The sequence below is a fragment of the Haliaeetus albicilla genome, chromosome Z (genome assembly GCF_947461875.1).
Source record: "Haliaeetus albicilla chromosome Z, bHalAlb1.1, whole genome shotgun sequence".
Classification (NCBI taxonomy): domain Eukaryota; kingdom Metazoa; phylum Chordata; class Aves; order Accipitriformes; family Accipitridae; genus Haliaeetus; species Haliaeetus albicilla.
Window position 1 is genome coordinate 23922672 of NC_091516.1, and position 15874 is coordinate 23938545.

General features: G+C 43.9%; 1 protein-coding gene across 1 annotated transcript in view; it reads left to right on the forward strand.

The window, feature by feature from the left end:
- The first annotated feature begins 374 nt into the window (after positions 1-374).
- The window catches only part of SH3GL2 (SH3 domain containing GRB2 like 2, endophilin A1), a 103275-nt gene continuing 87775 nt past the window's right edge, over positions 375-15874 (forward strand). Inside the window, exon 1 of the mRNA XM_069777596.1 lies at positions 375-583. Within this exon, the coding sequence (XP_069633697.1) occupies positions 539-583 (45 nt within the window). The 5' untranslated portion in view covers positions 375-538. The remainder of the gene's footprint in view (positions 584-15874) is intronic.

Consider the following 15874-nt stretch of genomic DNA (forward strand, 5'->3'; position numbering starts at 1 on the left):
GGGCGGGGGAGCGGCGACAGCCACCCGGGGCGGGGGGGGCGGTACCGGACGAGCGCGCACCCTGGTGCTGCAGGGGCTGCGGGGGGGGGGGCGGGGGCGCACCCTGGTGGGGCGACCGTTGGGTCCGGCCGTTCGAACGCGCGTGCGGGGACGCTGCCCGCCAACTGAGGGGGCGGCGGGGACGCCAGGGCGGGGGACCCCCGGGCCGGCGGGGGTGCGGCTCCTGCGCTGCACGGCGGCCCCGGGAGCCCCGAGACCCCCAACCCCGCTCCGCGGCCGGCGGCTGCCGGGGCGGCCAACACCTGGGGGGGGGGGGGGTGGCGGCGGCGAGGGGCGGCCCCGCGCGCCCGCTGGAAGGCGGTGCGTCCCGCCCTGACGTCACGGCGCCCCCGCACCGCCGCCGTCTGGCAGCCTCCGCCGGGCAGCGCGAGCGGCGCGGGCAGGTGGCGTGCCCCGGAGGCGGCGGCGGCGGCGGCGGCGGGACCACCGCATCGCCCTTCGGCTCCCCTCGCCTCGGCTGCAGCGCGCCGCCCTCGCCATGTCGGTGGCCGGGCTCAAGAAGCAGTTCCACAAAGCGACTCAGGTAGCCGCCGGCCCCGCCCCCGCCGCGCGCGGCAAGGGGTGCGCGTGGGGCGCACGCGTGGGCGCGCGGTGCCCGGCTGCGCGCCGGGGTGCCCGGCGGCGCACTCGTCGGCTGCGTGGTGCTGGGCTGCGTCTGGGCTGTGCGCCGGCCGCCCGCGCGTGCGTGGGCGTGCGGGGGTGTGCGCGGTGCACGAGCGCGCGTGGTGCACGAGCGTGCAGGAGTTCCCACCGTGCGCGGCTGTGGGTGGTGCGCGAGTGGTCCGCAGCTTTGCATGGAGGGGCGGGAGTGCGCACGCTGCGGGAGGAGTGTGCGCGGGCGCGGGCGGGACTGCGCGGGCGTCCGGGGGTTTGCGCGTGTGTGTGCGTGTGTGCTCGCGTTTCCGTGAGTGCCTGGGCTGCGGGGTGCACGCGTGCGGAGGGCCCGCGGTTGCCGTCCGGCTGCAGGGGCTCCCCGCGCCCCCCCCCCCGCCCCCCCGCGGTCCTCGGCCGCGCTGCGGCAGGCGGGCTTGGGGCTCCCGGGGCGCGGGAGCGCGTCCTGGGCGCCCCGCCGGGGCCAGCGCGGGCACGGAGGGGGCTGCGAGGCTGCGGGGGTGGCCGCTGGGGCAGATGCCCGCCGGGGGCCTCGGACCTTCTTTACCGAGGTCTGTGCGCCGTGTTTTCGTCGGCGTTTTCTTGGCCTGACTTTGTAAATCAGCAATAAACGTGACCTTTGCTTGTTTGTTTGTTTGTTTGTTTTCTGGCTCCAGACCACAGCTGCAATCTGAATAATGAGGTTTCGTCCCGTTGCTTTAGGCAGGGTGTGATATTGCAGGAAGGTCAGGCGGGATGTTTCACCAGTCTTCGAGTTGTTTCATAATACAAAATCTGTCCGTTACAGTCCGTAAGAGTACAGTTTCTGAATCGGGTTCTGACTCAGCGTGCTTTGGGGATAAATCTAAAATGATTTCATAGAAGTCAGGCGAATTTGTTTGGATTTAGAGATTTGAGACCAAGACCAGTGTAATGTGCCTTTTTTTTTTGTTGTTGTTGTTTGCAACTAAGTACAAGATCCCTGGTTATTTCCTGCTAATTGTCACTGCGGGCATCTTCAGGTAACGGTCTTGGTCACTGTAAGCAGTCTGTAGCCGCAGGTGTTGCGCTTTTCAACACCCGTGTTTTTCCCTTTCTCATCCATCTCATCTCTTTCATCTCATCTTTTGTTGCACTGTGGGGAAGTGTTCCTGAAAGAATCGTCCCTAATACGAGAATTTGTCCAAATTCCGATTCTCCGTGCCTTGCAATTACACCGATACCCGTTATGACTCTGAATGCAGTGGGGTATGTCAAGTCCTGCACGGGCCCCTGCAGGCATCGAATGACGACGTTGTGTCTCACCTTTCATACCACATTGTGCTGCATCATTGGTAGAATAAGCTTCACAAGAAACCTGCTGTACTCATGACAGATGCGGTAAGGAGCAGTTAAGAGTGCCTGAGCCCATCCTGCAGCACCCATCTGCTGCTGCTACTTTGTTATTTCTCCCCCCTACCTACAGTGCTATCAGAAGGCCAGGAATCATCATTGCTGCACTGAGTTCTGATACCGAAAATAAGAACTACAATGTCTGTGTCATCCAAATTTAAGAAGCAGGCAAGTAGAAGTTCACTTTTTAATAATAGAAGTCTTAGTTCTCCATTATTGTAAGCTAATGAGTACGCCTCTGCAGCAGCAGAGGTAAACATCTTTTCTGGAGGGAGCATGGTGTGAAAGAGGTCTGTGATGCTGTTCTGTCCTTCAGATGACACTCTCACACTGACTGTCAGCAATACTTCGGGAAGGAAGAGTTTTAGCTGGCTGGAACAAAAATATCAAGTTTTTGATGCCAGATGCAGCAGCCTGACATCAGATGACCCAGGGATTTTTGGGCCCAGCCTTGACTTTCACAGACTGTATGCAGGCCATGAAGACACATTAATGTATGAGAATGATTCACAAGTAGGTTGATCTGTTTATTGGCTGTTTTCAGTATGAGTGAGAAATCCAGGACTTAGTCATGCTGACCTTACTCTAGGGAGTAATCCTTTTGGCTAGGGATTAATCCCCAGGTGAAATATGGATTGACATTGCCAGTATGAATAAAGCTTCCCAGATAGGACCAAACAAATTGGAACTTTTAAAAATTCTGAATTATTTCTATGGTTCTTATTCACATAAGAATTTGTGTATGATGTGCTGTCATAATAGGGTCCTAAATCATACCAACAACAATTTCAAGTTATTTCTCAGGTTGCTGTGTCCTTTAACCCAGTTTAGCATTGTGAATTCTTGAAGTCTCTGGTGTAGTTTCTTTCTGTCTTTAATGCTGTTATTGTTGTAACATCTGTATGCCTTACACACAGAGAGTTTATGATTATGAGCATACAATTTACTAATACAAAATACAGTTCTAGTTAGAATTATAAAGATTTGTGGCACAATTTAAATGTTATGAAAAAGTTTTTCTTTGATCCAGAAGTCTGCTTCCCATAGCATAATTTAAAATTATGTTACTTCCATGTCTGGATTGTTTTATACAATGCAAGCATTTTGTTTTCATTCATCATTTTTTGACTTGTAAAATGTCAAACTAACCTGCATGAAATACTGCCATTCTGTTTTTTACTAGAAGCCATGCTGAAGAACTTAATACCTGTCAAATTCCATGCACCGACTGCAGCAGCAGTGAGTCATTGAAAAGTGGGAGGAAACTTCGCTCCTTCTAGAATGAATGGAGTGTTCACCCTTTTGCCTTTTAACCGTTCTACCTCTGTGCAGCATTATAAAGTTTAGAAGAAATATTCCTGAGTTTGTAAAAGGAGGGTGAGTCTGGGAAGTCATGACATTCATGCAGAATTACAAGATGTTAGACTGACAAGTATGGAGCAGGTTAGATTATTCATTTACCGCTGTTACCCACAGAGCACCTAAGAAGAAGTAACCCTGTTTGAATGTTAACTGTGCTGCTGCAAATCTATCAGACTGTCAGACATCCTGGAGCTAAGAAGATTGCTCCAAAGAGTGTTCTTCCAGAAGTGGTCCCTTTTTATTTAGGCATGCAAACTCCTCTGCCATTAGTGCTATGTCAGTGTGACCGAGAGACTGTTGCTTCCTACAGGTTTGTGTACAGTTTTAAAACCACCAGAATCATTTTGGGTCATGCAGATTTGACAGTCTGGGGCATTTGAACAGACTTGTTTTGAAATAGCATGAGCTTTGTTTCCACATGACTGCATAAATTGCATAGTATGGCTCTTGTGAGGCACACTCAAGCTTTCAGAAAATAATAATTTCGTAGGGAAAGAAATGAACAAAAATGCTGGGAATGGCCACATTTGAGGTTTGCCTGGGAAGCACTGAATAAATGTGACCGACATTTAAATAGCGGTCCAAATGTAGTAATTTGAACCAAAAGTTTGTAATACGATTTATTTTCTCTGTATTCTGCTTTTACGATACAACTGTTTTAATTTGTCTTAACACTGAGACAGAAGTCATCAGTTTATACAGTTTTATAGAGAAACAGGTTTATTACTGAAACAAACAGCTGAAGAAGCGACTTCCACTCCACTCATAGTTGTCAGTAGCTTGTTACATGCCCTGACTTCTAGGTGGAAACTGTCATGCTTCCCTCTTTAACAAGGCAGCCTGTGAAGTAAGAGTTTGAGCCTAGTGTTTAATAAGAAGCAAATAAGACACCTGCCTTGCTGTGCTATTACCCACATAGCACAAAATCCTGTGGGCTTCATAGGGATTCTGCATTGATTCAAATCTGTCTACGTAGGTTCATTTGCAAAAGAGAGCACATTAGGGTTGAGGCAGAGTTTGAAAACATTGATAATCTGTTTTGGAAGCGTCCTGGAAGAGCATCTGCTTTATTAGCATGGATCCACCAAACCTTCTGAGTGTGCGGCATCACCGTAAACTCGTGAGCAGTTCCATTAAAATCAGTGGGAATATGAATACGATGGAAATTAATCTCCTTGTCAAATTATTTTTATATTGTGGTTCATCTAGCTGAATGTTTTTTAAATTCCTTGGTCAGAAGTGTGTAAAATATTTTTCACTGGAATGGGTGAAGCAAGCCTACTTTATGCACAACATGTTTTCTACACATGCTAGACGCTCAAACTGCAACTAACCAATTGTTACAATTCCTTTCATACTGATAGAGAAAGCGGACAGTGATGTGTTGATACCAGTATTTTCCTAAATCCCCATCAAGCCCCATATTCATAGTATGTTCCTAACTGTCCCGCAGTGTTGAGTGGGACCTGTGCGTGCTTGCCACCAAGGCTTTTCCAGTGAAAGCACCACACCTGTCTGTTCCAGCTGACTGTGATAGAAGCTGGACTCACACTGGGACAGCCTATCTCCTTCCATGTTTCCTCTCAGCCTTACCCACCAAATTATGGTCAGTTCCCATGTACGTATGTGAGCTGGTCTGGGAAGTTGGACAGTGCTATACTTCTTCTAGTGTGGCTGCTGCACTGTGTGTTGCTTATGTTGTACTTAAAGACCTCCCTCCTCCTGTGGCGTGGAAACTTGTTAGCAGGTGGAGGAAAGAGGAGAGTTGTTTGCAGAGTGGTGTGGCTCTGAGGACAGTGCCCAAACGGGCTGTCAGAAACTTCTCTTCAAGAGCCATGTACCATGAGCAGTCTGTTGGTGTCTCTCAGTGCGGAGTGGTACAATTTGAGATCAAGGAAAGGGAGCAAATTTTTGATCTGGGAATAAAGAATATTTTTAGAAAAAATATTTACTTAACAGTGGAGGGCATTATTTCCACAGCAGGTAGGGAAATTCCTTTTCTTTGGGCACTCTAGCTTGATTGCCAGATACAGCGTTCACATTTGGCATCATTCCCATGTGTCCTTTTATTGATATTACATAATTGAAAGGGTGAAAAATTGACCTTAATCTAAATTGCCCTTTAGTTGAATACTGTGTAACCCTTCCTAGCTGTTTATGGCTTAAACAGTCAGCTCCAATTTCTAACCCTGTTTCTAAATCTAATTGGAAGAACTGCTGCTTTGTGTACAAAAATATAATGGCTTGTTTTTGGGGGAGGATTTCTCAAGTATCTGTCACTGCAGTAGCAGTTTCCATTTGTATGTATGTATGTAATAAAGCTGGAGCACTGACTGACACCCATCTGCAATTTTTCTCCCAGTGATCTGTGGAGGCAAAGAGTATCTGTGGACGCTGCTCAAAACACAGCCTGCATCAGATTTTTGTTTTATATCTTGACTTTCATCTTTGCTAGAAGTATTACACAGCAAGGAAGAACTAGCTGCTCTTGGTCATTCGTGCAAAACAGTGTCTTTAAGATTTAAATATGCCCTCATGACTAGCATACTGATTGATAGCATGCTTCATAAAAGTGCTGAAGCAGCATGAACAGGTTTAACGGAAGCAGATTTTGCAGAGGTTACTGTGCTGAAGATTTTGTAGTTTTACGTAGCTGTCAAGTGGAAATGTAAGAGAGGTGCTGGAGTGGTCTTAACACATTTGTTGTGGAGGATGGAGGGTCAAGGAGCTTGAACACTGACTGTCATGATCTAGTAGCGTGCCAGTGAAGTCTTTGACTTTTAAAAGCTCAGCAGGAGGGAAGGACTTGAAAATATGCTTTGCAGGCCACAAGGATCTGTTGCCACTCTGTGAGTATATCTGAAGAGAAATTGTGAATGGACAGCATTTGGTGGGAAGTGCCCTGATGAAGCAGGCCCTTGACCCTCTTCTCAGTGAAAGTCTGTGGTACCCTCAGGGGCAGCCGAAAGCATCCTTCCAAACTTTTCTTCTGGAACTAAAAAGTATTGCTTTGTGCTGCTTTCCGGCAACTTCTGTGACTCTGGTCTTCATTTTTTTCTGACTTAGTGGTCTCTGATGGTCAATGGTGGTGCTGATCCTCTCTTAAGTACATGGAGGTATGCAGACTAAAGAAAACTGAGCTGTGGTGTGGTATTATTGTAACGATCTTTGCCACAGCAGAATCACCTAGCCTTCAGTGCTTATCTAATCCTGCACTTAATCTTGGAGGCAAAATAGTAGCTTTTTTAAAACCTCAGGTTATAGCACATGTCAGAGGAATCCATCCAACCTGTCACAGAAGTGATAGGAATTAAAATAACTTTTTTTTTTTTTGTCTCCTGAAGCGGAGAAAAAAGATGGAAATTCATATTTACTGTGCTAACATTTTTCACAAGCTATCCCTTTATGGAGGGTCTATAGACCTGCATGGGAGAAAATAAAAATAAGAAGTGGCTATTTGAAGTTCAGCATAATTTCACTGTCTGTGGATGGAAACCAATGTGGCAGACCTGGACTGAATGATTCATGGATACATAGTTGTAATTGAGGTAATACTGATGATGCTCTTGTGCCCATGATGGCAGCCGTATCTATATAACTAAATAGTGTTTAAAAACATTTTCCTGTTATGTAGACTGAAATTGGGCTGAAGTAGTTGCAGCATCACATGGGTCACACTAAGGGGCAGCAGTTTGCTCTCACCTTCTTTCCCCATCACCATTCCCCCACCAAAGAAGGGGGTGTTATCTGATCCCAGCAAAGGTGCTGCTGAGGCAGGAGCGGTGTAACCTTGCTAGTGGCAGCCTGTAAAGGCGGCATGGTGTGTTGCCAGAGGGCCTTCTGAAAGAACAAGGAATTCAACCACTGGTTTGGCTAACAGGCCTATCACCAGGGGAGGGCTGGTGAAGTGAATCCACATCTATTTCAAAATAGGTAGGTGCCACTAGCTAGGTTCATTGTCAGCAAAACAGCAGGTATCATAGTGAGGTAATTTCCACTGGACTGTGTTTTGGTCATATGTTCCTTGGGTTTCTTATCACTTTGTCAAATGGAGATACTATACTGAATCCTTCGTAAGCAGAAGTTCTAAAATAGAGAAAAATGTTGGCTCCCCCCCCCCTTTTCCCCCTACTCTGAGGGCAGAAAAGCACTTTACACTGTAAAAATGTTTACATCCTCCTCTTCCTTTTTCATCTTTTTGTGGATTTCAGTTTGAGTTTTTAATCATTTATGTTATTTATTTTTCTATCAATTGTTATTTTTTTGATTGCCTAAATTCCAGTTCCCAGTGGCTGCAAAATGTCTTTAAATGTGAAAACAATTTATCTAAACATTTCAAAATAGGACTTGTATTTCACCTTTGTGTTAAGAAATTTGGTTAGTGTTGTGCAGTAACACTGGGGACACAGTTTATTTTCCATTTTAAAATATCCTTACGCACTGGACATCACTTCTGTTCTGATTCTGTGGGGAAGAGAGCCACCACAACAAAACAGGGTGATAACAGAACATGTTCCAAAAGAGATTAAGTTGGGATTTTTTTTCCCTAGAAAATTCTTCTGAAAACTATTCTTGATTTCATCTTTTATGACTTTCAGTAGACTACCAGGACTTGCTCTTTTAAGCAGCACTAGCCAATTAGATATTTTTGCTGAGTTCTTTCCCAGTCTGTATGATTTTCAGCCTTCAAGGTATGTGCCAAAAAATCCTTTTCATGCAAAATCAATCTAGATGCAGCAAACCAGTTAATAATTCATAAGGTATAAATGTCAAAAATAGTGTTTGTCTTTCCAGATGAGTCACTTAGAGCTTGGCTGTCTTGGAAAGTTATGGCACCATAATTTAAGGACTGAATTTGAAGTGCTGCAATTTTACAAGTATAACTCCACAATGGATGGATTTCTTTCTGCCAGTAGAACAGCTTTTCAACTTCATTGATTTTGTTTGGAAAGCGGTCTGAGGACAGCAGACTGAGCCCTATCCTTCCATTGGAATGACAGTGTTTGCATAGAACTGGTCAAGGCATTAGAGATGAGCAGTTAGTGTATTTTTCTCAACTAATTTACCAGCTAAATTTGTGTTTCTCTAGGAAAGCTATCTTTGTCATCAAAACAGAGTTAGTTAAACCTGGGTCTTGCTCCAGTTGAAGTGAAATGAGGTTTCAGTACTTAGGAGCAAGTCCTAAGTGAGTTTTCTGTTGGTTGCTTCATCCCATTTCTAGCATTGGCCAGGAATGAGTGGAATTTGATTTTACTTTCTACTGTTATGAAGGGAAATAAGAACTTCTAAAATAGAGCTGAGGCACCATGAATGTTCAACAATATGCAAATATTTTTAAGAACCAAAACATTTGAATGTGGAAATGTGCCTTGATGTGCAGAATAACCACACGTGTACATGGTTTACTGATTAGACTCCATCCCCCAAGGAGCCTTCCACTAGCATTAACAAATGGAAGTTTGTCTCTCAGGAAGGATGGCTGCATCTTACCTCTATTGTTTATGGTCTAAATTTCATGGAATCATAGAATCATTTAGGTTGGAAAAGACCTTTAAGATTGTCAAGTCCAACCATCAACCCACCACCACCATGCCCACTAAACCATGTCCTGAAGTACCACCTCTACACATTTTTTGAACACCTCCAGGGTTGGTGACTCTACCACTTCCCTGGGCAGCCTGTTCCAATGCCTCATAACCCTTTCAGTAAAGAAATTTTTTCTAATATCCAATCTAAACCTCCCCTGGTGCAACTTGAGGCCGTTTCCTCTCAACCTATCACTAGTTACTTGATAGAAGAGACCAGTACCCACCTCACTACAATCTCCTTTCAGGTTCCTTGGTTTTTAAAATACGACCATGTTGCTCTGAGGCTGACAGGGAAATCTCCTTCCTTTTCCACAGAAGTGCTGAAAAACATCTTGCCATATATGAGGCAAATCTGTCAGAATTGGGTATGACTGTTGCAAGCAGTAGGCATAATACACCGTACATCTGGCCTGTCTTAAGTATAGACAGGTAAAATATGAGTTTCTGGAGGAGAGGAAGACTTAATTGCTGAAAGCAGAGGCAAGCTTAGATAGATAATGTAGATTTTTAACTTTTTTATGCAGAAGACTATATTTTCCTCTATCAGTTTTGTCCGGTTTGTTTCACCTATGTAAACTGCTACAAAAAGGGCACATGGCAGCAAAAGTTAAGCTTTGCATGGTAGGAACGGGGTTCTCTTACTAAAGTAAGAGGCACAAATATCTGATATCAAAAGACACATGACTTCTTTTCTTTGTTTTGCAATGTTGTAATTCAAAATAATTTAAGTCACGGTGATTTGAGACCTGTGATTTTCACATCCCTCCTCAAAGGTCTGGATTGGCATGTTTCAGAATGGCTGCACTTTGATGGCCAAAAAACCTCTAACACTTGAAATAGACTATAGAACTTTTGGTGTTCTCTGGAGAGTATTCTCGTTTTTATTTAACTGTAAAGATGGGTGGGAGTAAGATACCTAAAAGGAAGATGAACGAGGATGAAAGAGTGGGGAGGTCTGCAACAGGAATCCTTGAAAACTGAGCAGAGGCAGATTCTGTTGTCTGGTATGTATGGATAACTCTGACTAGAGGCAGAAGAAATGACAGGCATCAGTGAATGAAGCCAGCACTTGCTATTTCCTGCTTCATTGGCCTACTGTATCCAGAATCCTCAGTTCCTGATCTGGACACTGTGATACTGTGTATTGTTCCAGCCCAGCAGAAAAGACGATCAGTGTTCCCAAAAGACATACAGCCTAAATAACACCACTGGTTAAAGAGGTCAGTGTGGATTTAGTGGTGTCTGTCAGTATAGGTGGAATCAAATGTGACTAAGGAGGAGAAAAGCCAATGTTGTTTCTAAGATGATGAGCCCATCTGTTGCACATTTCCTGTCTCAAGGGGAGAAAGAATAAGGAAAAGGAAATACTCCTCCACTGCCCTGATTTGGGGGTAGTCTTTCAACAAAAACTGCTGGACAATCACTGGAAAATAAGCTCGCCATGACTCAGGTGCTTGTTCCTTCCCCTAGGAAGAGTTTGCTGTCCTGAGCAGGCTGTCAGAATCTTTACGTTTTGCACGTGGGAAGTTTCCCCAGTGCTGACTGCCAAAGGTTCTGCTAGGTTTTGATCAGCAAAGTGCCTGCTTCAAACCTTTCACTCATTCAAACACTTCAAAACTGTGCTGGGCAGAAGCTGATCTCTGTGTTAGCATATTCCTGGGGCTCTCTGCAATGCCATGACGTCTGTGCTGGGGCCTGCAGTGCTGTCAGTGACTGAAAGTACCTGGCTAGGTTGCAAAGGCAAAATGCAGTAACATACTTACTAGCTATGCAGACATATGGCTTTTCTTGATTAAAGGCAAGATTGTCCCAGTTTGTCTTACTTCTCCATAACCCTGATATAGGTAGAAGACTCTGTTACTTTAATGCGAGAAAGCATTGGTGCAGATTCTAAGATAAGAGTTTCAGTCTATCTTTAGGAAAGGAGCTATCCTTCTGCTTTGTGCTGCTCAGTGCTTAACATAAGTGACGAAATTTTATATCCTCCTTCCGCATATCACCATTAATTGCTGGACATAGGTGTGTTTGTGGTGCTTAAGGTCTAGAAGGCCGCAGCTCCAGGAGCTGGGGTTTTGGCTGTTGTACTTCTTGATGCACTTCCCAGATGTACTGGTCAGGAAAGCAGCCAAGCATGCTTGGGTTGAGTTTCTGACTGGGACCTACTGGTACCCCTGCAGAATCCATTTTAATAATAAAATAAGTTTCTGAGATAAAAACAAATTGGAATGTGGTTGGACTTAAATTTGAAAATATCTGCCAAACTATAGGAGAAATCTCAGTGATGTCCAAGGGCTGGCCTTACTCTCATTTCTGTTGCTGTAATTTTGGCACTAGTAGGATAATTGCTGATTTACTCCTCTCATCTTGAGAACAAGACCACTTCCCAAATCAGACATGAAAATCAGCTATATGGCATTTCTAGCAACTTTTATAAAAATCAGACAGTCTTCCTGACCAGTTTCAGAAGGTTCTCTAGGGACACGCAGACACGTGCTGTTATATCTTGTTCACTTGCATTCTGTGAAGGAGTTTTTCTCTCTCTTCTTCCACACCACATTGGAGCAAGAGAGGTTTGAAAATGTAATGAAGATGCAATAAAACAGACTATTGTAGTTCCATATTTTTCTTATTTGTGTTTGCAGATTAACTACGCTTGTGTCCAGGGAAACTTGATCTGCAAGAACTGAAACAGATTCACTGCTGTAAACTTTTTTTTTCCTGATTTCCTCCTGATATTTCTTTGTGATACACCTTTGTAAAATATTATTACTGAGAATTGTATTTCTTTTAAATGCCATATTCATTTTCTTGCAATAAAATTGAAGTTGGGAAGGTAAATTAATCAGCTGGGGGAGAAGCCATGCATATCAAATGAGCTTTTTGTTAAAGCATGAAGGCCAGATGAGGAGTTTTGAGTAACAACCCTGTGGATGGCTGAGCCAGAGGCGAAACCTGCTAGAATCTTAGAGCTTCTGAGAGCATGTGAAGGAGCAGGTAGCAGAGAGCCAGCAACAGAGAAGAGTGGGAGCAGGTGTTGACTTCACATGCTGTGTTTTAGGAATTTTATTAGCACTACACTGAGGACTTAACAGAAGAGCATGTGAGGAAGATTATGACTAATAGTTTTTTCTATTCTCTAATGCAATGTCATGTAAATAGTCATGGTAGGACAGCACACTGTGGCTGTATCACTGTCAGAGGTCAGCAGTTGGTTGAGGTGTCCGTTTTCTGGTTTAAAGTCTCCATTGTTTCCGTTCAGAGTGACTGTGTTTGTGATTATAGATTTGAGATGTGCTGCATTGAAACTTAGCGGTGTGAATAAGCATAGATAAACTAATGCCAGCTTGCTCCTTAGTATTCCCAGGTGAGAGCTGAGAGTGCTGTGAAGTGTTGTTGCCCCATTTTTGTTTGCATGGGCTTGTCTTGGAGGTTACCTTCTGGACACTGAAGAAGCAAGTAGTAGCCATTTCTGGCTGCCCTGTGCTAAGCTGTGGGGAAGCCTTGAGGGAAAGGTACAGGAATTCAGTCTTACCCTATCATAGATAAACCTACCTCCCTGACAAAAAAGCCCAGGGATGAGGCGTGGGGGGTGGGCCTTGGGGGGAGAGACATAAAGAAATCAGAGCATAGTTACAGCAACTTTGTTTCCACAACCCTCCCCAGCCAGTGCGAACAGGCAAAAGTGCAGCGCACTCTTCTGCAACCATTTCCCTTCCCACATCGCTGCCGACCAGGAGGGAGGAAAAACTGACCTTTGCCTCTTTTTCTCTGCCATCCTTTGACATCTGAGGAATTTCTGGTAGGTTTTGTGGGCCTAGTTTCCTCTGCGCCATCTCGATGTCACCAAGGAGCTGGGACTTAAGCAATTAATTCATTGTGGCTACGGTTGTGACTCTCGGCCCTATTGAAATAATGTGTCTGTTTTGAAGGCTGGAAGGGTTGGGGTTTGTTCTGATACTTTATTTATTCTTAAACAGCAAGTGTGCTGTCATTAACAACTGCTCTAAATTATGAAACAGTGCAGTATGGCTTTTAATGCTTAAATGTAATATTTAAAAGGTAGATAAAAAAGGAAAAAAAATCACAAAAGCGGAAGGAGTTCTTGTAATATCAAAGGTCTTGCAAGCAAGCAATGCAAACCAAGACTTTCAGAAATTTTCGCAGAATTTTGTCTACTACTGAGACTTCTTGCAAATGAACAATGGAGGTGACCTGGGTGTTGATAGGAGATATTCACTAATATGTGTGCTATATGCCTTTACTCAGCAGCAAGAAATTATTCTGCAGACTAAATTCTGCTTATTTGGGGTATTTTGCTTACTTATTTGCTTACTTATTTGCTTACTTATTATTATTATTAAGTGTTCAGAGGTAATTTTTAACAAAGTTTTTGTTGTTGTTTTTTTAATCAAGTGTTTTTGCAGCATATAATCCCAAACATTAAGAAAACATCACAGAATCAAGATATTTTAAAAATTAATAATGCTGTCTCCTTTTTCTTCTTATCTGAATTGTCTTGACTTTAGGGTTTAAATTTTCAGTTCTTTTAAGGGTAAAAGCTAATGTTTTGTTATAACCATATGATTATAAGACTTAAGAGTTTTGAGGGGAAAACTACACATAGCAGGAGAGAGATGACAGCCATTGCAAAGACCTGGCAACAATTCCTCTGAGCCATTTTCTCTCCATACAACTTACCTCTTCTGGGAGCAGTTCCAGTTTAAAATGCGTGCCAGATCTTTGACGGGTGCATAGTTGTGCCTGCTTGCCTTCTTTCAGATTGAGTGATGTAGCAGCTGACCTGAACTTCTGAGGCTGTGTCTATGTTGTAAAGTAGTACAGTGCCAAAGGCATGGGTCTGTAGAACAAAAGATTTGGTGCCTAGGATGCAGTGTACCCCAGTGGAGATTTATAATTTTTTTCTAATTTGATTTTGGACTGACTCTAGTCTGGTCCTGTGGACTGAATGCCTGCTAGTGATTGAAGCATATTAGGTGAGCTCTTGGAGAAAGAATTCTCCTTCAGTTTCATTCAAAAGGAATCCAGTTCACATGCTACAAGACTGCTCTGCAATCTAAATCATAGTGGAGGAAGTGGGGATGACCATGAGATTTATTTTAAAAAGTTAACTCCTGATCTGCACTGAAATGCTAATGCCTCTGGAAAAGTACTTGGTAGTTGTTAAGCGTTTATCTTTTCAATTTATTTGCACTACTTAAAATACTTTCACAAGCCCAATGCTAGTGAAAACTGCAGGAAATATTTGAAGTCCAGGAGGGCTTTTCTATGTCATGTGAATATTTAAAGTCTTGTTTTCACACAGGTGTGAAAAGCTCTCTGTTCAGCTGATGGGTTGACTTGAGTTTTAAATTGCTTGGCTACTACTGACTTCCTTTGCAAGCAAGGGTCCAGGTAGAAAAAAGAAGAAAAGTAAAATCATCCACAGGAAAAATAAATCATATAGATTTATGGATACAGAGGGCTGTATTTTAAGAAACGGTGTAATAGTGAACAGATGTGGCAGAGCAGGTTTCTTTACCTTGAGCGGATTTTAAAGAACTAGATTTTATCTTCTAAGGCACAGACCTACGTGGGGACTGTTACAGAGCCATGAAATACTGAGACGCTATTGACTCCTGAAAAGCAGCGTGTGATCTCTGGTGCTCTGGGTAACACTGCCATCTTGCCATCGAGGAGTATCCTTTTCAGCAGATACAAGGAACTGGGTGCCATGCTACAGCACTGATTGTTCACGTCTCCAAGGTTTGGATCATGCAAACCCAGGAGGCTGGGGAGGAACAACTTCTGTGCTCTGTCATGAGCTCTGATATCTGCCTTAGTTGGCCTAAAAAGTAAAGGATTCTTAACCACTCCTTTCCTGCACACCCAGCTAAAAGCTGGGCAATAGATATTCCTAGTAACTAAGGGATCCCCACTGGCAGTGCAAGCTTTGCTGTGAATTCCTCTCCCTGTTTTGCATCACTTCTGTCTTGCCAGTAGGCCAAAGCTGTGACACTGAAAAACCAGCTGCAAACTAGAGAGGAAACTGTGAATTCTTGATCTCTTGGTATGCCAAGAAGGATGGCTATTGTAAATGTGGCCCTGAGGGCAAATGTCTGTTTATACTGTTTTTTACTGCTGTTACATATCTCTTTGTTTATCGCTGATGGGAGCCATTGCTCTCATGGAACCAGAGCCCAGAGAGTGGAGTATGATCTTGCCTTTTGCTGGTCTTGCTACAGAGGCATGCTGTGTAATTCCTGACTTGCTAAATTGCCCAAGTGTACAGTGCTGGTGAGTAATGGTACTGCCATACCTGCCTCTTGTCAGTGATTTGAGATATGTTGTTTTAAAACAACACTTTTCAGCCAGAGATGGACCTGCTATTTCTCCATGAAATGCCAGCTGAGATTTTGCCATCAGTGGGGCTGGCAGGCATGAAAGATTTAATCTACACTCAATAGACAAAGCACCTTGTAGGAACTGGAACATCTTAGGTGAGTATAGGAAGTCTCTGGACTCTGCATCCCTCTGAATAGTCAAGAGCATGATGCTTCCTGGTCTCTGGAGACTTATTCCCATCCTTCATTTGCACTGCAGCTAATTTGTTGTGTGTGATAGAACAGAGATGGGGACATCCTGTACATTTATGTTATTTTTTTAAGTCCTTCTATTTAATTTCTTTGTAGAGTTGAAGATTTAGATGAAGAGAGTTTATTTGGAGAGGTATCTGCATTAAGAACGAGTTGATAATAATTCATCATCTTTTAAAATTTGGGCTGTCTGGCTGCACTTTCCCAAAGTTCTCACAAAAGCTTGACCAATTGTAATAAACATTGCTTCTCATGAATAATACTTTAATCCATGAAGGAATTTATAGT